The sequence below is a fragment of the Saimiri boliviensis genome, chromosome 14, assembly GCF_048565385.1.
Source record: "Saimiri boliviensis isolate mSaiBol1 chromosome 14, mSaiBol1.pri, whole genome shotgun sequence".
Taxonomy (NCBI): Eukaryota; Metazoa; Chordata; class Mammalia; order Primates; family Cebidae; genus Saimiri; species Saimiri boliviensis.
In genome coordinates this window covers 62564427-62590071 of record NC_133462.1, presented here as the reverse complement: position 1 = coordinate 62590071, position 25645 = coordinate 62564427, and the positions used below count along the sequence as shown (strand labels likewise).

The 25645-nt window shown below is 42.3% G+C and overlaps 1 protein-coding gene and 1 non-coding gene across 14 annotated transcripts in view; one reads left to right on the top strand and one right to left on the bottom strand.

Moving 5' to 3' along the window:
- The window catches only part of HHAT (hedgehog acyltransferase), a 351381-nt gene that overhangs the window by 286027 nt on the left and 39709 nt on the right, over positions 1 to 25645 (bottom strand). For all 13 annotated transcript variants that reach the window (XR_012513537.1, XM_074385137.1, XM_074385142.1 and 10 more), the window contains one exon: positions 1607 to 1720. Coding sequence is in view for 12 of the 13 variants with exons in the window: in XM_074385137.1 (XP_074241238.1) it covers positions 1607 to 1720 (114 nt within the window). In the remaining variant the exon portion in view is untranslated. The remainder of the gene's footprint in view (positions 1 to 1606; positions 1721 to 25645) is intronic.
- Positions 14805 to 14920, top strand: LOC120361606 (U5 spliceosomal RNA). The gene has a single exon (XR_005577775.1). It is a non-coding gene; the product is annotated as a U5 spliceosomal RNA (small nuclear RNA).

Below are 25645 nucleotides of genomic sequence, written 5' to 3'. Positions count from 1 at the left end.
AACCTTGGACTTCCCAGCCTCTGAAACTGTATAAATTCCTTTTCTTCATAAACTACTAAGTAAATTCATTTTCTTTATAAAATTACTCCATTTTATATATTCTGTTATAAGCAACGAAAATGCACTAGGACCATGATAAATTAAGATTCAGTAGTAAAAAGCTTTGCTCAGTTTGGAAAGCTGATCAGTGATAAAACCAAGGACCAAACATGAGTAACACAATGTCTAGCACTCTTGCACTACACAATTGACTTAGGACAATCCTCACAGTATTTCATCTTCCCCTCACAGAGGTAAAGAAAAAAGAGGTATTAAGCTATTTACATATAGGAAAACTGAGATTTATGGTAATAAGTCATTTACACATGGGTGGGAAACTTTGTTAGAAATCAAAATGTTAAATTTCCAGAAATTTTGAATGCTTGGGAAAAAATAACAGAAATTTATGGAAGAAAAGAACCATTAGTGAGGGCTCAGGTAGATATATTCATTACTAGCTTACGAACATTTTTAAAATGTATTATTTATTATTAGATCTGCTCACAAAGTTATATGAAATTTTAAAATACATTTAGATCTGACATGAGCTAGTATTTTAGGTTTTGCCAGTTCAGCAGCCACTTGAGTGGCTACCAAAAAAAAAATCAGTATCATATTTAAGAGGAAGATATGCTGTTGGGATTTCCTATCTTCCAGGATGAGAAGCAAGCCCAGAAAGCACCAATTTTCAGGGAAGAGTCAGAAAATGGCCCAGGTTAGGTGTACGTCTCTAACCACAGGGCATCCTGTTTCTGCATCTCACTTTCTGGTCTCTCTCTCCACCTTCTGTTTCTCTTCCACTTCAGTTTTATCACCTCTGGGAGCCTCTGAGAACCAAAACATTTTTCCTAGGTTGACTTCCAAGTCAGGTTTTGGTTTTGTCTTATTTTTACTCAGTAAATCTCCAAGTACAGAATTTTTTCCTCCATTATGAATCTACAGCAGGCAAAAAGCATTTATCAGAGGCTTCTAAGCAACACCCTGGCCCCCAGGTGACAAAAAGATCCTCCTGGGAGTATATCCGATCCCTTGGTAGCTAGACCTGTGAAGAGGGTCTCAATCCTACCTCATATAAAAGTACTTTCCAAATAACCACTTTGAAGAATCTCTCATTCTCCAAGCCTGGCCAAGGCAAGAGCAAAATGCTACTGGACTTCCCATCTAAAACAGCTACAGCAGCATAAACTACTTGACAGTAAAATTATTCCCACTTCTTAAGTAAATTGGCACTTTCTTCTGATTCTGAAAGTGAAGTCATCTGGATTCTCAACAACAGGCAACTTTTTGATCATTTGATTAGGAATGATCTTAAAGACTACCATGCCCTGTAGTTAGTTTTACTCTAAAATTTATATTCAATGTCTGAAAAATAAGTTCGAGAAAGTAAATGCAGTATATGAACGTAAGAACTTGTATCTTAAATGTTATATTGATCATTAACAACTTATCATGTTTTCCAGGCTCCCAGTGCTAATATCCATGTCTTCTGATCTCCAGCTCAGTACTCCTTCTTCCCAAGAGGCAAAGGAAAAAGACACTTAAAAAGTAACAACACACATAAGCGTACCTTTCTTGCCAGCAGCGTGGCTATTTGAGACACAACCATGTGGCCAAGGAGAAGCCACACCAGCCACTGCTTCCCCCATTCCATCCAGAAGCTCCACTCAAAGTCAGTCGCATCCTAAATAGGTCAAAATAGGAGTTTATCAGAAAGATTTCAGTGTATGTCTGAGTCAGAACACGAACTCCAGTTACTAACACAGCCAGAGAGAAGGCCAGTGTGAACCCAAGCTCTGTAAAATAGGATTTACACACTTCTTGCCTTTCCCCACCCACCTGTACACTCCCCTCCAGCTTCCTATTAGTAGTGGCAAAAATTGCAATTACTTTTGCACCAACACAACAATCAATGACATTCCCCAAATGCACTTTGGACTTTCTACAACTCGGTGTCTTTGTCACAGCTGATCTCCCAGGACCCTCTACAGCATAGATACTACTATTATTTCCATTTTGCAAAAAAAGAAACAGAGAATTAAGGAACTCAATTCATTTATACAAGGTCCCATGGATAGTACAAGTAATGAATTGAGGCTATCCCAGTTTAGACAACTACATGTTTTCATTAAGAAGAGAAATGTAAATTGGACAATAATCAAATGGCTTAAAGTCAGTCATGTTAAGTCTTGTTGCCATTTACAGATAGAATAATTTATCAGAGAAATTAATTTCATATGAATTTATAATAAAGGAATGAAAAGTCCACTTCCCTTTCCCCCAAGAAGCTGTGTGTCCATGTAGCATTCTGTGTCTGCATTGGTACCAGGTTCCACGTCTATGAAGCCCCCGGCAGAAGTAGGTAGAAACTTCTGACAAGAGTGGACATGTCGTTGCTTAGGAATCAGCACCTGGAAGTCATGGCCTCAGGAGCCCCAGAGAAGACCACAGAGGCCAAGAGGAGCATGGACAGATGCACATGTCATCGGTCACCCTGAAATGGGCAATGCAGGCTTGGCCAATGAACATCTCAGCACCACCAGGATGGAGGGGGATTTGAGGTCTCAGAATTTTCTAACCAAAATGTGTGGCTGGAAAAGGAATCCTGCAATGCCACTGATATTGAACTTCTCACCAATCTCGGCAAGTGGAACTTGGAGCCTATCTTAACTGGATTTGAAGAAAAGTGTGATTTTTTTTTTTTTAAGTGTACCTAAGATTCTGGGGTAATGTCATACCATTAGAAACAGTAAGATACACATAAAATTGATCTTGATTCATAACAGACTGTGAGTGCAAGGCAGCTAAGACTGGAGGCGTGGCTTGGATCCGGAGCCCAGGTCTACTCACACACGGGCTGTGATGACCTTGAACATGATGCTTAAACTTTCTGTTTCTTCATACAACAATAGTACTTACCTTATAGGGATTTTCAAGGCTTAAATAGAGCATATGTATATTAAAAGCTAATAACAGTACACAGTACTCATTCAACAGTAGTACCCGCTAGCCCCATGTGCTTCCCATCCCTTGTAAACCACCAGCCAAGATTGTATTATGCTTTACTTGGTGCCACTCACTTAAAAATGTATATATCATTTTCCCGCTTCTCCAATAAGGAAATACAATACTGTGCATTCTCAATTTACACATGCTCCCACACCCCAGACCCTGATACATGGCATGCTCATAGAGCCCCTGTCCCCTGCTGGAAATCACGTATCTAGTTGAATTGCTTCCATTTAGAGATGACAACACCAGAGCCTGGGATGTGCCCAACACACAGCCAGGCAGCAGAGCAGGGAACGCAGACCTTTAACCTGCCTCCTGATCCCTGATCCAGGCTTGTTTCCCCATCTCAAAATTTCCAAATTAGCTGACAGTCAATTAACTGAATAAAGGTAAACAAGTTCAAAGGCCATGCTAGTAAAATATCACTTTTATAATAGGAATACAGCTAAAAAGACACTGAAAGCCAAGACATTTTTTTAAATACAAACTCAAAAAAATTTTGAGCTTTTTAAATATAACATTTTGAACACTTAGAACTACATTTAGAATTCATGACCCCAAGCTTATCTATACCTCGAAACTTCTCCAAGTTTCATTTTTTAGAAGGAAAAAAGACAACATAACATATAAGACTTTCTGTTCCACCAGAAAATCCAGGACTCATGAAAACTCTGTGCTGGTAAAATCCCATCAACAAAAATTATGTATGCCCTTTCACCACTAATTCTTGCAGAAAACATTCATTTAAAGGAAATAAAAATGTCTCTCTCATGTCTATCCTTCACCATTTAAAACAGTTACCTAAGGGAAATGATCAGACAGAAAAGTTGGGCCAATGAATAGATCAAGATGATGTTTAATGATTTGAATAAGAAAAATATTGACTCTGCTTCTCGAAGCAAAAGCTTTATAGACTCTGAGCTCAGTCACACATTTGAAGGCAAATATTAAAGCCTGAAATCAGGAACATCATGTTCTGTTCCTTCCCCTATTTTCCTTCTTGACTCCATGGTTATTAGTCAGTTAGGAACCTCTTCTTTGGTACTCTAAAGGGGTCAGATACAAACTGGGGATAAATCCCAGCCAGGCAGAACTAGGAAGGCTTCTTCATGGAAGCCGGGATGCTGTACTACAAGGAGAAGTCGCCAGTATCCAACTTCCTGCACCAGTGATTCTTAAACATCAAGGTGGACACTAGCCTCCTATGTATCTTGCTAAAATGCAGATTCTGATGCAGTCAATCTAGGGTGTGGCGCGGGATTCTGCATTTCTAACAAGCTTCCAAGTGATGCAATGCTACCATCCTGGGGACCACATTTTGAGTATCAAGGATCTGCATGACTGATTATGCCTTCCTACAGCTGAATGTTCACAAACTCACAGAATCCTTAACAGCTCAACCCATTTCATACCATTCCCAGGCAGGAAAGGCGCACGTTCGAAGCTGCTTCCTAACACTCACCAACAGAGCAATCATCCTCCTGTTCACCATTCAAAGCTCTGAGCACCCAGACTTCAGAATTCACTGAACAAGTTAACGAACACCGTTGTTTATTCCCAGGCTGGCATTCTGCTACCAGGCAATACTGAGGACTCCGAGAAACACAATTGTTCTGGGTTTCTTAAATAGTAACTAACTAGCTGGCAAAACACTGTTTTTCCTTTCTTAACAAAACAGAGTCCGGGTCTAGTGTTTGTAACTGCCTCTTTTCCTACCCACAGTGGAGTTCTACTCCAGGCACGGTGAGGAGCTCAAAGTCTCAATGGGAAAACCCCCAGCACCAAGGCCACCACACTCCACAGTGAAGACACATTAAAAACCCGCTGCAAAGTGAGAGGAGTAACAGTGCTGCAACTCAACTTCATATGTCAGTGAAACTGACTGACCTGTCCTTTCTTCCCACACAGTCACAGAAGAACATTCGAGTATGTGTTTTCTAATTATAACCTCATAAGAATCTTTAAAGTAGTTCATTTGTTTAATAGACCTTATCTTTTAGAACAGTTTTCAGTTGAGAATTAAGCACCATGTACACAGAGTTCCCATAGACCCCTCAACCCCTCTCCATCAGCATCCCCAACCACAGTAGTGTATTGGTTCCAATTGGTGAACCTATTCATCATTGCCACCCAAAGTCCACAGTTTACATTAGGGTTCACTCCTGATGTTGTATATTCTATGGGTTTGGACAAATGTATAATGACACATATGGAATATTTTTCATTGCCCTAAGAATCCTCTGCATTCTACCACTTCATCCCTCCCACCCTGCCCCTGCCCCCGTCCCCCTGGATCTCTGACAAACAATGATCTTTTTACTGTCTCCATATTTTACTTTTTCCAGAATGTCATGCAGTTGAAATAAAGAAGGTCTGGGTTGTTTTATTTTTTTGTCAATGACTTGAAGCTTGTTTTGTTGTTGTTGTTGTTGTTGTTGTTGTTGTTTTTGAGACAGAGTCTTGCTCTTGCCCAGGCTGGAGTGCAGCAACCTTGGCTCACTGCAACCTCCGCCTCCAAAGCTCAAGTGATTCTCATGCTGCACCCTTTCAAGTATCTGAGAGTACAGGTATATACCATCACACCCAGCTAGTATTTTTAATTTTAGTAGAGACAGGGTTTTGCCATGTTGGCCAGGCTGGTCTTGAACTCATGACCTCAAGTGATCCACCCCCTCGGCCTCCCAAAGTGCTGGGATTACAGGTGTGAGCCACCACACCCGGCCTGAAGCTCTCTTTTTTTTTTTTTTTTTCCTTTTTTCTTCTTTCCTGAGTAGTTTTGTTTTTTAACTCCATGTTACAAATGGGTTAACTGAAGATCATAGAAAACAGATTATTTGTCCAAATCTAGTAAGGAGCAGAGCTGGGTTTCAAATCTAGGCCTGTCTGATGCCAAAGAGGAAACCCTTTTCTGAGATGTTTCTACTAGTGCTGGTCCCTACACCTGGACTCCTCACCCTTCCCACCCCTTTGCCCCACAACACTATCTGACTAGATAATCCCCAACCTAGAGGGCACCTCATTGATGCCCCATTACCACTCAGTAACATGCACAAAATACTCAGTAAATGGTACAATTCAAATGTCAGCTCAGAAGTGAAGCTTTCCCATCCCTACTTCCCAGGTGGACCTCATTGCACCCCTCTCTCTGCTATCCACATCTCAATTCTAGAACTTTTATTATGGCAGATTTATTATCTCACTTTTATTCATGTATTTTCTCTCTGGAGGAGAAAAATGGTGAGTGCTCTTAGACCAAGAACCTTGACTTAAATCAAATCTGTCTCCTAGACACCCAACATTCAGTAAGCCTTTCAAATGGCAGGGGGCAGGAAGGCAGCAAAAACATTAGGCCACCTAGTTCTTTTCACATTTCTGCCCCTGTTTAAAATTGGAAAAGTCACTTCACTATCTGGAATTGAATTTTCTTATGTGTAAAATGAAGGGCTCAACTAGCACAATGTCTAACATTCCTTTCAGAAAATGGGAAAAACAGTTATTTTCCAGGCTAAAGGAAAGAAATACTAAGAAAGTGCTTGTCACCCGGTCCCCCCTTCTCACACCCCTATGTCACTAGGGAAGAAAGTTACAAGAAAAAATTCCTGGCAAATGAGGACTTGCCCTAGCAGCTCACCACTGAGTAAATCTTTCCTCCTTTTAGCCTGGAATTCTCATCACCTTAAACCTCGCCAGATCACAACTCTCACCCACAGCCTCTTAGCTGAAGTACTATGTTGTTAACTCAAGGGATAGCCAAGATTCTGGTTCTGTGCTTTCCCTTGCATTCCCCAGAAAATTGAAGCCTATTCTCCAGCTGAAAACAACACAAACATGTAGCTAGGAAGGCCTGGTCAATATTAAAATGTAAAGTACCAAAACATGCCAAGGTGCTCACTGAGATGCCCTAAGTGAATGAGAGAAATTCACCCTGTAACCACATCGGTTAGTTCAGTCCACTAGTTCTTCAAGCCAGATCCCTAGTCCCACTGTTTCTGGAGTCCTTTTTTTTTTTTTTTTTTTTTTTTTTTTTGGTAATCAGTCCATGAGCTGCTGAATAGTTCCATTGTTGATCTCCTAGTGAGATGGGTTAAGAGCACCATTTTATCATTTCTATGGATGACATGTAGATGGCTTGCTATCAGCTCAAGTTTACATCTACAAATGAAGCAGGGTCTAAGAAAGGCCATGGATGAGGCTTAAAAATGATTTGAGGCCAGGTGCAGTGGCTCACGCCTGTAATCCCAACACTTTGGAAAGCTGAGGTGGGCGGACAGTTTGAGGCCATGAGCTTGAAACCAGCCTGGCCAAATGGTAAAACCCTGTCTCTACTAAAAATACAAAAATTAGCTGGGAGTGCTGGCGCACACTTACAATCCCAGCTACCAGTGAGGCTGAAACATAAGAATCACTTGAACCTGGGAGGCAGAGGTTGCAGTGAACCAAGATCATGCCGCTGCATTCCAACCTGGGTGACAGAGCAAGACTGTCTCAAAAAAACAAAGACAAAATATTTTTTAAATTATTTGACCCATTACATAATCATTGAAATCTTTCAAATAAATTTTATTGAGCATCTAGTACACGATGGTTCCTATACTCAGTCACAGCACATCAATTAGGCTTTGTTATTCAGGAAAATCTTGGAGTTACTTCAAAATCTTTTTCCTCCCTGTACTATGTACTAGACGTGTTTATCCTGCAGACTGTTCTCTACTCACTTCTACCCATTTAGACTTATTCCTTCCATTCCATGTGCCCTACATAGCACCAAAGTGATATTTTTAAGACCATACTTGATAATGTTATTTCCCCCACTTAATATTCTGCATGTGCTCCCCTTAGCAATCCAGAGAAACTTCTCAGAGAGACTCACGCAGTTCTTCAGAAAACGGCCGTCTCCCTGTCCATCCTTTCATCATCCTACCTTACCTTCACTGCCCCCACCATCCCACATTACAACTGCATTGACGCCTCTGACCCCACAGCACCACATTCATGCAGCTGGCCTCCCACACTTTGCTCCCTCTATTTGGAAAATCCATCAGTGAAGCATCATGTCAATGAGAACCTACCTTTCAGGTCTCAGCTCAGTCAAGCCTTCTCCTAGGAAGCCTTTCCTAATCCATCTACTCAGTCTGAACTCAGTGTCCCTTGCCTATGCTCCCACAATACACCCCTATGGTTACCTGTATCAGAGCAACTTATCCCATTGTGCTTTTTACTTTTTATTTTTTAAAATAGTCTTGCTCTATTGCCCAGGCTGGAGTGCACTGGTGTGATTTTGGCTTACTGCAACCTCTGCCTTGAGGGTTCAAGTGATTCTCCTGCCTCAGCCTTCTGAGTATCTGGGATCACAGGTGCCTGCCACCATGCCTGGCTAACCTTTATATTTTTAGTAGAGACAAGGTTTCACCATGTTGGCCATGCTGGTCTCAAACTGACCTCAAGTGATCCACTCGCCTTGGCCTCCCAAAGTGCTGGGATTACAAGTGTGAGCCACCATGACAAGCCCCATTGTGATGTTTTGTTTGGTTTTGAGACAGAGTCTCGCTCTGTTGCCCAGGCTGGAGTGCAATGGTGCAATTTTGGCTCGCTGCAACCTATACCTCTTGGGTTCAAGTGATTCTCCTGCCTCAGCCTCCCAAGAAGCTGGAATTACAAGTACAGACCCCCACTCCTGGCTAATTTAGTAGAGACAAGGTTTCATCATGTTGGCCAGGATGGTCTCGAACTTCAGACCACAAGTGATCCACCTGCCTTGGCCTCCCAAAGTGCTGGCATTACAGTTGTGAGTCACCGCACAGAGCCCCCACTATGTTTTAGTTACAGGCTACTGAGCTGTCTCTCCACTAGACTGTGACGAAAGGGTCTACATATATAGTCAGTATTGTATCCCCCAATAAGCAGAATATACTACAAGCTCAATAAAAGTTAAAAAAATTTGAATGATTATACAATGAGTCAAAAACTATTTTTAAGAACCCAGTATAAGCACTGTCTACTGGGAAAAGGGAGGAAGAGATACCAAAAGTAGGGAACCCACTATCTGCCCTAGAAGGCCTTTATAACTCCAGGCGGGGAGAAAATATAAGCTCACAGAATAGTTCTAGTGGATGATCTGCTCTGCAGATTATCTTGACTGACTCAAGCCCACTCTCTGATAAATCAATTACTGACTCTTAAGACATGCCCAACTAGAGTACTATGACAATAGAGAACCTAATTCATATTCACAGAAATACATAAAGTATGGAAAACACTTGGAATACAGCCAGGAATGTATTAAGTATGTCTTCGTTTGTTAAGTAAATATATAAATAAACGAACAAACAACAAACTCTATTTTACTTTGCTAGGCCTAGAAACACAACTCCAAGAGTTTTCAAGTTGCATATCCTGAAACAGTTAGAAGTACCCGTAGTTAAAATATGAGAGAGTTGAGCTGTTCAAGATCCCAAAACCAGTCAAGAAAAAAGGAAAAAAGAAAGTTCTAGAGACTGTGGACTGAAAAGAAGCCAGTCCATGGTTAACAAAAAGGGACTTCAGCATTCAGGAAAGCTGCCACAGCTAAAATGCTACAGGAAAGCAACCATCTTAACCTTCTCCTAAGAAGAAAACAACTGCTTGTATAGCAGGTACTGCCAATTAACTCAACCACGACTATTTAATCCCCTCCAGCATGACTTCCTACACAGTATAGTCTAGAAGGTTGAAAACTACATATCCTAGAATTCCCTGTAGCTAGAAGATCTAAAAATGGCTGAACTTCTGATGAACAAATACAAACACTATGACTCCGAGAGTAAAGGAACAATGGGCTGTGAGACTTCTGAAGAAAACCGTGGCAGAGGCCCTTTAGGTGTTCTGTAGCAGCCATGGTGGAGTTTCTAGGGTCCAGTCAGTTCAGAGATGCTGAAGCTGTCAGATGTGGCACCAGAACCCTAGGTTCTCAAGCCAGGAGCTATGCAACAGCAGGTGTTTTGTACAGGGGCTCTCAGAACTGTTCCTGGTAGCTCACTTAGTGCCTGCTCCTACAGGCCTTTCCATTATTCCGAAATGTCTTTAAATCCCTGCAACAGATTCTGTTGTCTGCAATGGAACCTTGACTAAAAGATTATGGATTATGTTTCCTCTGATTGGAATCCAGCTCTAGCTTTATAACAAAAGCATTAGGAACATAATTCACTTTGAAGAACACTACTCTGAAATAAGTCTATTCAACAGAGGAAAATGAAATGGAAGAAATCACCAGCTAGGTCAACCCAATAAATGCTCAAGAACTAGGTAACAAAGGCAGTGACTGTGTTAGAATGTGTTCACAAATGCATTATGTATTTCGAAACCAAAAGATATGTAATGTTCTCTCTACCAAAACAAGATAAATATTTTAGATGATGAATATCCCAATTACCTTTATTTGATCATTACATGTTGTATACAGGTGTATACAAAGTATCAAAGTATCACCTGTACTCCAATAAATGTATACATCTATTGTATATCAATTTTTACAGAAAAAGCAGAAAATGACCTACCTTACCAACCAGTTTATATTTTTCATTATTATACCTTTTTCCTTCAGAAAAATACAGTATATAGCTGAATATATTTACTATTTTCCTTATCCTCCTATCTAGTAAGTTGTAAAAATAAAATACTACAGAAATACGACATATTTTTGTGTACTTATTTCCTAAATAGCATTATTTGCTTAATGTTTACTTTGAGGCGATATGTAATATCTTATTACACTGAGTAAAAGTTTTCTGTGGTCAGAGAAAATCTTTATAATGTTCTTGAAATCATAAATCTTTCCCTGCACATTCAAAGGCAGCAAACTGACCTTAATGGCCCATAAATCTCCAGGCAAGAAACATAAAAGGAGACAAATTTTGTAAGAAATCTGCACAAAAGAGGCACTGCTTTCCAAATGAGCTCAGGCTAATGATTCATTGAGCGATTATTGGAAGAGTTTTCTTTTTCTTTCAACAGCTGCTTTTCTATTTCTAAATGAATTTCAACTAAACCATTTTACTGCTTACAAGTTCCAGAGACAACACTCTCTCCCAATCAATACTTTCTTAAAGGTAAAATGCTTCCACTAATAAAACCTTTTTTCTGTAAATAACAAAGCCCCTGCTCAAACCTCTCCACCCTTCTGCATAGGTGAAGAGGCTTACAAGCGCAGGAACACTGTAAACAGGACAGGCACAGGCTGGCCTGTTCTACTGCGTACCATCACCAGCCGCTTCATTGCCCCTCACCACACAAGCCAGGCAAATTGGTCCAGGGTAAAACGGCAAAGGGGAGGTGTTTTGTGGAAGAAGAAAAGAGAAAGCCTCTTAAGAGGGTTTAATTAAATCAAGAAGACCTAGTTAACATGAATAAGTTATCTTGCTTATCTTCAGCCCAACTGCCAACCTAAACTCAGTAACATCTTCTGGTCACAGCTCTCTACCTACCTACCTATTTCTTAGAAGTCACTTTGGATTATGCAAGAGAGCAAGAAGAATCTATTTGGTTTAACATGAATAGATTCTGTCTCCTTTGCTCTATCTATGCCATATTCTCCCACCTTTCCTCTTAAAGTTAGCAAAGAATGAATCAAATGTTTAAAAAGAAACATTACATTTCAGGGTGAAGTTGAAGGCACAAAACTATGTTATTTTCCCCCACCTCTCACATTGGAAAAACACTAACTATATTTTCTACAAGGTATAAAGAAAAAAGAGCTATAGATGATGAAAAGGGGTGGTAAATTGGAGATCATGACCAAAAAAAAGTAATAGAATGCGATGACTAGAGAACAAAGTACACAAAATCATGACTCCTCGGCTTCAAACTACGCTAATAAATCATACATAACATTAGTGTCACTTCCTCAGAGAATCAAAAAGACAAAGTGAGTCACAATAACATAGAAGGAAAAAAGATCCCCAACCTGTTGGGGGTCCCAGCTCCTAAAACGATCCTCCCACTCAGAGAATTTACTTTCTGCTTAGGAAGCCTTCATACATGCAAGAAAACTGGTTTCTACCAAGCATCTCTGCAGTGGAGAAACACTAGCAAACTGGAACTTGACATGGAGTCCCAAAATGTTGGAGTCCCCCAGGTTAGAAGGTCAATTAAGAAAGAAAGTGTGATCTCAAGAGAGAAAAAAGGACAACATTTTTGCCATCTGTCCAGGGGAAGAGGAAGGGAACCCTCCATAATCCCAGATACCACCTTTCTACTTTACACTCTGCCTGAAAGGCCAGGGAAACTGACGAGCAGAGCTATGCCAAGGGGTTCTCCCACACATCTTTACATCTTTTCCCTTTGCCCCTTAGCTGCCCAAGCTGTCCAGGAGACATTTTCCCACCCAGAGCACCCCTAAGCCCACCAGCCATCACGGGCAGCTGAGGGGCAGGGTAGACTGGGAACAGAGAGAGACAAGAACGAGACCAAGGCTCACCACATCCTCGGGGCACATGGCCCCCCTTTCCCCACTGCCCTCTGCTTCCACCATCTCTCTTCAGAAACCTATTTGTGTATTAATAAAATAGTTCCTCTTATTTATTATGCCTAAAACTTAAAGACTACAACACAGAGACTTCTGCTTTCAGGCAAGATATAGTACACACATTTATCCCTATCCCTCCAACAACAACAGCTAAAAACCTTGGCTGTCATATATAAAACAAACGCAAGGAGATTCTGAATGGTGAGAAGAGCACAGACTGGCTAGAGACCTCGGGACCTAAGGAATGACAACAAACAAAATAAAATTAAGTAAATACTGACATAAATATTAATATTTACATTAATACAATAGTAATTATACTTACTATAACTTACTAGATGGGCTTATTAGCAGAATTAGACTACTTAAAAAAGAATTATTGATCCAGGCATGGTGGCTCACACCTGTAATCCCAGAACTTTGGGAGGTCGAGGTCGGCGGATCTCTTGAGGCCAGGTGTTCCAGACAAGCCTGGCAGACATGGCAAAACCCCGTATCTAGTAAAAATACAAACAATTAGCTGAGCATAGTGGCAAATGCCTGTAATCCCAGCTTTTGTGAGGCTGAGGCAGGAGAATCCTTTGAACCCAGGAGGCAAAGATTGCAGTGAGCCAAGATTGTGCCACTGCACTCCAACCTGGATGACAGACTGAGATTCTTCTTTCAAAAAAAAAAAAAAACAGAATTATTGAACCTAAGGATATGTCAAAAATCACCCAATCTGAACAACAGAGGAAAAACTTGACTGAAAAAATACACCCTCAGAGACCTTTGATACAAGAACAAAAGATCTGACATTGGTGTCATTAAATTTTCCAGAAGGAAAGAAAAAATATGAGGCTAAAAATACATTTGAAGAAATAATGGCAAAAAAAATCCCCAAATTTGGCAAAAGCATAAACCTACAGATTCAAGAAGCTGAATAAACCCCAATCGAATTAAATACAGCAATTAAAACACAGAGCTGGGCAGAATGGATTGCTAGAAAAATGACCCAACTCTAGACTGTCTACAAGAAATTCACTTTAAATATAACAAAGTGGGGAGGTGGAGAGTTACAGGATGGAAAAGGATATGCCATACAGATATGAATCAAAAGAAAGTGGGAGTGACTATCAATGGCAGTTAAAGTAGACCTCAGAGAAAGAAAATCACCAGAGTCAAAAAGGGTCATTGCAGAGTGATAAAAATATCTTCTCACCAATAAGATAAAATAATCCTAAATGTGTATATGCACATATATGCATATACATATATATATATTAAAAGCACTGTGGTTTTCAGGGATTAGGGATGAGGAGGAGGAGAGTGAGTATGACCATAAAAGAGCACAGAGTAGCTCTTTGAGGTTCTGTATCTTTATCATATTGGTGTTTACATGAATCTACATGTGATAAAACTGCATATTAACTATATACACATACACAAATAAGCATCTGCAAAACAGGTGAAATCTGATTAAAGTCTGTGGGTTGTACTAATGTCAAGTTCCTGGGTTTGAGAGTTCACTGTAGAAGATTCCCTACTGGGGAGCTAACTATCAGGTCCTCCTGTTGGTAACAACAGACACTAGGGACTGCTGTGGGGTGGGATCGAGGGCTGGCAAGGGCTGAGAAACAACTGTTGGGTACTGTGCTCAGTACCTGGGTGACAAGATCATTCTACCCTTAACCTCAGCATCACACAATATACCCAGGTAATAAACTTGCACATGTACCCCTGGAATCTAAAATAAAAGTTGTGGGGGTGGGGAAACGATTCCCCACTGGGGAAGCTGGGTGGAGGTACACGAGGCCTCTCTGTACTATTGTCGAAACTTCCTGTAAATGTGTAATTGTTTCAAAATAAGAGGACGTTAAAGGTAACAAATTGACTCAAAGTCCCATTATAGAAAAATGGCTAAAATGAGCGTTTCTGGGGTTTAACCCAAGATGGGATTTAGAACCCAGCTAGCATGACCTTTACCTCTTCCCCTAGTGGTAGCACCAAAGGCACCGGGTGAGTAACAAGGTGTGGAATCTCAAGGTGATGACTCAATATCTTATTTGCATACCCATGGTAACCTGCACATAGTAAATTCTTTAAAGCTTAAAAGACTATTTCTTTTGACTCAACATTTCTAAGTATTAGAAGATTACTTAAATAATTTTTGTGCAAACCACAGGCAGTAGTAACTCTTTTTGTGAGAAATATAAGCACCATCGGTGTACTAGGAGCTGCAGTTAGTGCAGTAATGAGTTAAACTGACTTAGAGCACCTGCTGGTTTCTCTTTAGTTTGTATTAACTTTTTGTCTTTTACTGAAGATTGCTGTGGGGAGGAACAATCAGCTTTGAAAGCAACAGTTTGAATCTGTGCTTTAGGCAAGACAGATCATGTTTTAAAAAAACAAACAAACAAAAAACCTTAGAAACAGGCACTGTGATGTAGGTTCAAGTGTTTCATTGTTGCCACTAACTTAGACATTGTATAACAGGACTTCTAAGGCCACAATTAACTCTTGTTTTCCATCTCAAAGCTCTGAATACTGGTAAAAGTCAATGTAACTTTCCTTGGTGATATCTGACTTGGCTAATTAGCAACATTAAGGTTAGAGACACAGACTGGCTTAGACAATTTAGAGAGACTCCCCCTTAGTGATGGACTCAATTCCACTGATCAGTTTGGTATGAACTGGTTTCCACTGCTTGCCTAATAAACATTTAATAAATGTACATGCCACATAGAATTTGACCTGAGATTTGCTTTCATAAAACCTGGGAGCAAAATTATGGTGTAATAACCAACCTTCATCCATCTTGAACTTTTTGACAGCTACTGTCATCCCTGAAAGTGGCATCAGTCAGTTCCCCACACAAAGACACCCCCCTTTACATCTTCTCCCATGTGCCCCTGTGATCTTGCTCTTACCCTGCTGCTGCTGCTGCTGCTGCTTAATTTCTTTTTAAGAAAGGCTTATCAACTGTCATGTCATGATTTTAAAAGGTAATAACCTTTTTAAGAATGCTGACAGGCACCACTTTTAGGAAATGTACTGAGAGAAGGAAATGTTTCCCCTCCTTCCCACTTCCCCATGCCTCCCCCACAAATTTCAGATCCAGCCACTATTCAACTTGCCCTAGGCTGGAATAAACCCTTCCCCCTTTCTCTCTGAATCCTATTGTAGCACTTAGACAATTCTGAATCCTGTTACAGCACTTACATGTTTACGTGTGAATTAACTTTAATACACCTCTAAGGACAGTTCTTAACATTGAACACATCCAAATGAGGAGTCCAGAAAAAGTGAGTTAGCATTTGAAGGATTCTAATCAGAAATCTACTCCCAGACATGACTACAATTCAAATAATTCCAATATGGTACCTAAAGCTACACCTGAAAGTTTACTAGCATACGGAACATTAGAAATAAATAGTTCACTAATGAAAAAGCGTGGTGCTCAATGTGTGATGGGTTAAAATTTTTCTCAGGCTTGGAAACCCTTGTAATAATGAAGTTCGGAAGAATCCCTTGAGGCCACGTGCAGTGGCTCCTGTAATCCCACACTTTGAGAGGCCGAAGCAGAAGGATCGCTTAAGCCCAGGAGTTAGAGCTTATAGTGAGCTATGATCACACTACTGCATTCCAGCCTGGATGACAAAGCAAGACCCTGTCTTTAAAAAATAAACAAGTAAATAAATTAGTCAGGGTGTGGTGGCTCACACCTATAATCCCAACTGTTTGGGAGGTCATGATAGGAGGATTGCTTAAGGCCAGGAGCTTGAGACAAGCCTGGACAACAAAGCGAGACCCCGTCTCTCCGAAAATTTTAAAAAGCAGGGTGTGGTAGCACATGCTCACAGTCCCAACTATTCTGAGGGCTATGGTGCTGGTACCACTACACTCAAGCCTGGGCAAGAGAGAGACCCTGCCTCAAAAAATTAAAAATAACCTCCCTTGAGCCCAGCACCCAAAGCACTGAAGGTTGAACACTCTCTTCATCTGTGTCCTTTAATAAGGCTCTATCCTCTAATCAGACTAGAAGGGTAGCTGCTTCAGCCAGCAGAATAGAATTGCACCAGCCTCAGAAGGAACTTTCTGCAAGATGCCTGTTGGAGTACCTAAAGACAGACAAAAGAGGCTTCGAGAGCTTTCAGGAACAGGTTCAATGATGGGTTTTGTACCTGCCTACTTAATGAATGTTTGTACTTGTAGGAGAATTCAGAGATAGACATTTTCACTGTTTAACATACCACTTCGTGGCAAGGTTGTGGGAAAGAAGACAGTTTACTCCTATCCACCTCCAAATGACAGAAGTTACCAAGAGTAAACCCAAAGAACTTTATTTTTGTTAAACAACAAAATAGACTTGTTGTTTAACAAAAAACACTTAGACAATTCTGAATCCTGTTATAGCACTTATATGTTTTTAGTGTTTTTAGACTTATTGTCTAAGTGCTAAGTCTAAGTCTTAAAAAAAAAAAAAAAAGACTCAGCTCCAATCCACTGGTTCCAGGGAGTCCTCTCTGATCACTCCAAGGCTAGAAACTCTTCCAGCAAATTTGGCTACACAGACTAGGGTCCATCATACAGAGAGAAACACATTGTTAAATGGGATGCCAAGGCCAGCTTTCAGGCAGGACCCACAAGCAGGGCCAATTGTCCTGGCTGTGTACAGCCCTCGCCCTTGTTAAATACTTCACACATCAGCCGTATTAAAGCTAGGGGTGTCTGCCTGGAATTCTCAGAGTGTAACTTGAAGAGAGGAACAATGCCTCTTCCTTAACCCACAGCAATCACCACAACCCAGACCAGATCACAAACCCAGGTAGTAAGCACTGACTTGTAAACTGATTGGTTTGTGGCTGAGAAATTTCTCACCATCCCCAACAGTGGGAATGTCTTTATCTCTGCATCCGACTCCCTCACACATTAGTAGGCTCTTGAAAATATTTGTTGAATTGAAGTGAACCTGCCCATCGGGGTTGGGGATTTCTTGCAAAGGAACATGGATCTCTTGGCAACATTTCCTTTGTTTCATGTGTGTAAACTCTGGTGAGTTTACAGAGGTTAGGCCCTAACTCATTTTCATTAAGCCGCAGCTCCTCAAAGATTATTCCCGCATGTCTGCCATATCTCTGTCTCCTCCATCTGATGGGAGCAGATTAATAAGTGATTTGGCTGTGTGTGTCAATGTTCAGCCTGTCTTTACTAACAGAAAATTGGATTTTACACAGCTTTTCTCCTTCCCAAAAAGGCTTGCTTAGCAGAGACAGATTCCTGTGTTCCATGCCAGTCCCTCCAGACAAGGAGAATGTGGGCTGAAGAGTCTCCAAATGGCAGGGACAAGAAACCCACAGATGAGGCCAGGCATAGTAGCTCACACTTGTGATCCCAGAACTTTGGGAGGCCAAGGTGGGTGGATCACTTGAGGCCTGGAGTTTGAGGCCAGCCTAGCCAGCATGTTGAAAACAGGTCTCTACTAAAAATACAAAAAGTTAGCCGGGTGTGGTGGCACATGCCTGTAGGCCCAGGTACTTGGGAGGCTGAGGCAGGAGAATCACTTGAACTTGGGAGGCAGAGGTTGCAGTGAACCCGTGGTTAAGCCACTGTACTCCAACATAGGCAACAGAGTGAGACTGTTTCAAAATAGAAAAGAAGAAAAAGAAACCCATGGATTAGCAACGGAAGGAAGGTTTGCTTCCTCCTTGTGAACACAGAGTATGCCAGCTCTTTACACATCATCAGTACATGACCTTTTGTCTAGTCTCATCCTTGCTAGATTTTCTTCCTGACGTGTAAATTTGCAGATAAGTAGGAAAAACATAAGATGGTAGTGATTTCCTGGTGAGAACAGGAACAGGAATGGTAGCTCTCTGCCTCATGTAAAGATACGATCTACCATGTGAATGGATAAATATCAAATTTGCTAAGTAATTCTTAGCCACCAGGTACCCTGCTCTGTTCTCTCTGTTTGCTATCTAGTAGTTTATGGGAAATACTACTGTTTCATTAAAAAGCTCTTTGAGGGCCGGGCATAGTGGCACATACTTGTAATCCTAGCACTTTGGGAGGCTGAGGTGGGCGAATCACAAGGTCAGGAGTTCAAGACCAGCCTGGCCAACATGGTGAAATCCAGTCTCTACTAAAAATACAAAAATTAACCAGGCATGGTGACGGGTACCTGTAGGCCCAGGTACTTGGGAGGCTGAGGCAGGAGGATCATTTGAATTCAGGAGGCAGAGGTTGCAGTGAGCTGAGATCGCACCACTGCACTCCAGCCTGGGTGACACAGTGAGACTCTGTCAGAAAAAAAAAAAAAAAAAAAAAAAAAAAGTCCTTGAAAAAGCTGGGAGAAAATAAGGTGAAGGCAGAACCAAGGGTTTAGCTCTGCAAAACTAAGAGATCAGGAGAGAGAGAGAGAGAGAGAGAGAGAGTGTGTGTGTGTGTGTGTGCACATGCATGCATTCAAATGGAGAGAGAGAGAGGAGACAGAGAAGCAGGACAAGGCAGGAAAATCAGTCAGAGGGCTCCGGAAAGAGTCCACAGAGGAAAAGGCACCCAAAACCCTTCGATCACTGACCACTGCCCTCTGGATCAAGTCCAGACTCCACATATGGCACCCAATGGCATTTATGATCAGTCCCCTGCCTATCTTGAGTGATTCTTTCCTCACAACTCAACCTTCTAGCCAAGCTGAATTTATTTCACTCAAATCCAGGTTGTCAGGCATGCTATTCCGTTCACCCACCCTTCCCGTCTCCCAGCCACCCCCTCCCTTGAGTCCCTGGGGTTCTCTGCGACCTCTGTTTCCACAAGCTCCAGCGGCTGTTGCATCAGCAGCTCACCGTCTTATCATCACCTTCCTCCCCGAAGTTCAGAGCCCACTGAGGACAGAGACTGAGCCTGAAATGCCACTGTATCCCCAGCATGTGGCCTGGAAGCAGCTTACAGAGTAGGCACGCATTTAACTCACTGGTTACATGAGTCAAAACGGAATGTTGTTTTTCTGAAGTATTGAAATGCAGAGGCATTTATAAATAAGCTAAATCTTAAAATCTTCATGGGCAAAGCATGAGTAGCTAAAAACTGTCTTTAGGGAAGTACCTCTTTCTCTATGTTCACAGTCATTCAGATTCAAGCTCTCCTGTCTGCCTCTGTCTATTCTTCCTAAGCCTCCTCACAGGCACTGTAAAGTCCTCTCCGATTTTACTTCTGAAAGAACAGCTTATTTAGAGGTCTGAAACCTGCCATGGAAAAATGTGTCCTCAGGAAAGAACAGAATTGATTATTTGTAACACTCTTTATAATGCATTAGGATTTTGAGAGCTATTTTCAATAGCAAACCCACCCTCTACATGTAAATATCTCTCTGTAGAATATTACCTCCTTGCTGAAGAGGTAGAATCAGCAATTTTTTTTTTTTTTTTTTTTTTTTGAGATGGATTTTCAGTCTTGTTGCCCACGCTGCAGTGCAATGGTGTGGGCTCGGTTCACTGCAACCTCCACCTCCCGGGTTCCAGTGACTTTCCTGCCTCAGCCTCCCAAGTAGCTGGGATTATAGGCACCCACCACCACACCTGGCTAATTTTTGTATTTTTAGTAGAGACCGGGTTTCACCATGTTGGCCAGGCTGGTCACAAACTCCTAACCTCAGGTGATCCACCCACCTCAGCCTCCTGAAGTGCAGGGATTACAGGCGTGAGCCACTACCCCCATCTGAGAATCAGCAATCCTTAATGCTAAAGCAAGAAATTATTCATCCATGGAAGGAAAAATAACAATAACCACAATAACATGTATTGCGCATCTATTCTGCACTAAGCACAAGCATGCTGGGTGTTTTCTGTCCATCACCTCTTTCTCCATGACCTTGTATTCCATGTTCTAGGTAACAAAACTGAGGCTAAAAGGAGGTAAATGAGGCCAGGCACAGTGGCTTACACCTGCAATACACACTTTGGAAGGCCAAGATGGGTGAATCACTTGAGGCCAGGAGTTCAAGACCAGCCTGGCCAACATGGCAAAACACTGTCTCTACTAAAAGTACAAAAACTAGCTGGTGTGGTGATGCACATCTGTAAATCCAGCTACTCAGGAGGTTGAGGCAAGAGAATCACTTGAACCTGGGAGGCAGAGGTTGCAGTGAGCTGAGATCACACCACTGTACTTCAGTCTGTCTCAAAAAAAAATTTTCTTTTGAAAGGAGGTAAAGGATTTTCCCAGATGTAGCAAAGCCAGATTTGAACTCAAGCCTGTCCAACTCCAAATCTGTGCTCTTTCCACTATGCCAAGTATTTATGATCTTGAATCCTAAATAACAGGAAAAAAATTAATGACAATCTACCTGACATAGAACTTCATTCGTATCAGTTTGGTTCAGACACTGCTGTGCAGAAACATATTTTCTCCATTAAGCAAGCAACATGGGCACTGAAACATTTTTCCCATCTCCCTGGCATCGCTACAGAGAAGACCAGCAAGAAGAAAGAGAAAGGGATTGGCAAACATGACAACGGGTCATTTCAGGAGCCAGTGAGGCTGGGCTTGCCCCATCCCTGTCACACACAGGTTCTAGCATAGCACACTGGAGCCTGCGGGGTGGGTGAGGGGGGTGGCTCTTACCCTGAGAGCCTGGAAGAACAAACATTGCAAAACAGGATGCAAAAATCAGAGCATATGGAGTCTGAACAGCCCTTGACAGCCACACCTACACAAGCTCCCACACCACATCTGTTGTCTGGGCAAGTACAATCAGCCTTACCCCCAAAGAAATGACAAAGCTCAAAGGCATTCTTGATTCGGGCTGTAATCCTCCAAACCTGGACATCGCCAAAAATTGGAGGACTACAGTCAGGTCTAGCTCCCTTTCACCGTCCTAAATGTAGCTTCACTTTGAGTCACTATTTCCCTAATACGTCCTTCCCTTTTCTAACTATGGCAACACCACTGGAACAGCGTCTCCTCTACTGATGATCTTGCCAAACCCTACCCATTCTTTGGGGCTCAGGTAACGGTCAGCCCCCTTCTCCCAGAAGCAGTTTGTGATTTTTTGTGCCCAGAATGGTCTTCTCCCTACTCTGACTCCACACACTGTCCCACTTAGCCCACTTGCCTACACCACCATCTAGAGGCACGCAGGACCCACGAATTTCACTTCCATGCTGCAAACTGGCATTCTACTCTTGCCTGCAGTTAAATTCAGTAAAATACTCACTGACTCTGCTCCAGGCATTTAGGATACAGAAATGATTAAATCCCAGCCCTGCTTTTGCAGGACCCACAAGCTAAGTGAGAAAGGACAACATCAAATAAAATTCTACAAATAAATTTGTCATAATAGAGTACACGATTGGATCCAAAGCAGTGCAGCCCTATCACCCTATTTACTGCCTTCAAATCATTTAGCTCAATCTGTGGCCATTGTTTGTTCATTTATTTGCAGTCAGCCCATCCCTAGTAGGAGACACTAGCATAGGGATGTTGTCTGTCTGGTTCACCACTGTCCCCAGCACTCCAGATGGACTCTCTCTGAAAGCACAGAGACACTCTCACTGAAAGCTGTATTTGTGGAAGGAAGTAGAGAGGCAGCCAAGTGTCATGAACTATAAGAACCAAGCCCAGCTTTAGGTTCAGGCAATGCTTCCGTGACGGGGAGCCAGCTATGATCTGAAGCGTGAGTGAGGGCCAAACAGAGAGGGTGTGAGGCCCAATCCAGAAGAGGAACAGTATGAGCTAAGGTAAGAATGGCAAATTAGCATGACCAAGGGAGTGGGGACAGAGCCCTTAAATATTGCTATAGACCAGCAGCTCTTAAAAAGGGATGATTTTGCCCCCGGGGGCACTTGGCAATGCATGGAGACTTTTAAAATTGCTTTTTGTTTGCCTGTTTTTGTTTTTAGAGACAGGTTATCACTCTGACACCCAGGCTGGAATGTGGAGTGCAGTGGCACAATCTCAGCACACTGCAACCTCCACATCCTGGGTTCCAACAATTCTCATGCATTAGCCCCTGGTGTAGCTGGGACTACAGGCACACACCACCATGCCAGGCTAATTTTTTTTATTTTTAGTAGACACAGGGTTTCATCATCTTGGCCAGGCTAATCTCTAACTCCTGACCTCAAGTGATCTGCTGGCCTCAGCCTCCCAAAGTGCTAGGATTACAGGAGCAAGCCACCACACCCAGCCAACTTTTTAAATTGTTAAGACTTAGGACAGGAAATGCTGCTAGCATCTACTAGGTAGAGTCCAGGGATGCTGCTAAGCATTGTACAATGTCCAGAGCAGCTCCCCACAACAGCCATCTGATTTAAAATGTCAGTAGTGGCCAGGCACCGTAGCTCACATGTATAAATCCCGTGCTTTGGGAGGCTGAGGTTAGGAGTTCAAGACCAGCCTGGGTAATATAGTGAAGTCCCATCTCTATAAAAAATTTAAAAATTAGCCAGGTATGGTGCTGCATGTCTGTAGTCTCAGCTACTCAAGAGGCTGAGACAGGAGGATCGTTTGAGCCCAGGAGTTCAAGGCTGCAGTGAGCTATGATTGTACTACTGTACTCCAGCCTGGGTAACAGAGCAAACCCCATCTCTAAAAAATAATAATAATATTTTAAAAATAAAATGTGGCCAGGCATGGTGGCTCACGCCTGTAATCCCAACTCTTTGAGAGGCTGAGGCAGGTGGATCACTTGAGGCCAAGAGTTAGAGACCAGCCTAGCCAACATGGTGAAACCCCATCTCTACTAAAAATACAAAAATTGGCCAGGTGTGGTGGTGTATGCCTACAATCCCAGCTACTTGGGAGGCTGAGACCAGAGAATTGTTTGAACCCAGGAGATGGAGAATTGAAGTGAGCCAGGATTGTGCCACTGCACTCCAGACTGGGCTATAGAGTGAGACCCTGTCTCAGTAAAATAAAATAAAATGTCAGCTGGGCATGGTGGGCCATGCCAATCATCCCAGCACTTTGGGAGGCCAAGGAGGATGGATGACCTGTGGTCAGGAGTTCAAGACCAGCCTGGTAACATGGAACATGGTAAAACCCCATTTCTACTAAAAATACAAAACTTAGCTGGGCATGGTGGCAGTCACCTGTAATCCCAGCTACTAAGGAAGCCGAGGTGGAGAACCCAGGAGGTGGAGATTGCAGTGAGCAGTCACGCCACTGCACTCCAGCCTGAGCAACAGAGGGAGACTTCATCTCAACAACAACAACAACAACAACAACAACAAAAAGTCAGCAGTGCTGAGGTTTACCAGCCTAGCTGCAGACTAACATTCAAGGGATGGCAGGCCAGAAAACATGAGCTTTCTTCTGAAGGTCATGCTTTCTAGTCACACCTAATATCTTCTTTTGATTAGAATCTGGACCAAAGTAGCATGTGCTTGCCACCTCCTGCAGCCTCCGAGAAAAGAAATACTCAGCAAGGAGTGTGTAGAACCTGAGGACCCATATCAATGTCCGTCGCCTGCTGGATGTCCACGGGACTCATCATTTCTTCCATAAATTCTAGGGCTCCAAACCACCCACCCCACATGCAAGGTGCTGAGCAGCAGACAGATGAGAAGATGAGAGGTGCTCACAGCACTGGTAGATGAACGGATAGTCAGATGGACAGAGGGATGGACAGATTTGTCAGGATGGCAACAGACTGAATCCTTGGTGCTCCCAGAGTGCGCGTCTGTGCTACATGTACTTTTCTGGGAGGGCAGAGTTGGCTTGAGCAACAACGCTCCTGCCCCCAGCTCTGTCATGAGCTATCGTGGAGGGCACTGAGAAGTAGTCATCTCTGTAGGGCTCTGGAGCCTCTGCAGGGAGTCAAGCAACTGGGTTTGACCTAGTGAAGCACAGGAGCCAGGAAGTCAGTGCATACAAAGCTCCTTTGTCTAGAAGTCACAACACATGGCTGGGCTGAGCCTGCCCTTGACAATGAAATCTGTGGCAGCTCCAACACTTGCTGGGGCCTGACCCTGTGTTCACTTTCTCATGCTGCCTCACCACAGCCCCTCTTCAGCTAAAAGTCTCTCAAATGTGTTTGCTTACTTTTGCCCCTGGCAAATAATTTTATATTTCCAGTATTATCTGCAATGTTTGAATTTTTAAAAGAAAAAAATAAATCACTTTTTCTGTTGTACGACATCCAGTAGTAGCTTATTTCTAAAGAATAGATCTGAGACACTCACAAAGGCTACCTCCTGTTGCATCTCAAATTCCACTTGGCGACAAAGCTTCCCGAATTTTCTCGTCTCTGAAGTGGGCACGATACTACCCACGTTACATTCTTACTAAGAATCCTAAAAGGGGCTTATTTCAATAAGAAACATCTGGAAATGGATGCCATGGATGAGAATTCAATTTGCATCTAAGTTTTCACGGAAGTATCTGGTGGGCAGAGCAACAAAAGGCAAGAATGGCCCCGTGCAGGGTGGGGCGCTCTGCCTAGTTCCAGACAAGCATGGGCCTTGCATCTTCTATATGCCTCTGTACAGAGCTGGGAGAAAGGAACAGGGGACCCTAGCAAATAAAAATGGAAACTGAGATATGTCTGTTACAATTTCACGCAAGATCTGCAACTTTCAATAGTAGAAAAATAGTATAGGCAGTATCCAACTTGGAAATGAACTGTCTTGAAAAAGTTCATTTATAAACAGACTATTTAGAACCTGGAATGCAAAGTGTCTTTTATGTCCCAAAGGCTGATTGAATTTATAATCTATTTGGCATATTACATAAAGTAAAAATAGAAAACAAAACAAACGATGCTCTGATAGCATTTTAAAAACACATTAAAATACTTAGAAAAACAAATATGCAGCCCATAATTCACTTTGACCCAAAGCCCACACATGAGCTGGGCCCTGGACCCCCTACAGTCCAAGTTATAACTGAAATGGGGTCCTGAGAAACTGAACAGGGAAGAATGAGAAGAACCCCAGCCTCAGAAGGACAGGGGTTCTGGTAGGAGAATAAAGTAGTCAAGCATCTCTCAACAGGAAGAGAAGGGTCTGGTACCTACCCAGAATATATACTCTAGCACAGAAGTGCTTCTGGTCACATCTAGAAAGATATGGGTATGTGAAAGAACAGCACCCACTCTGCCCGCTACCAAAGCAGACA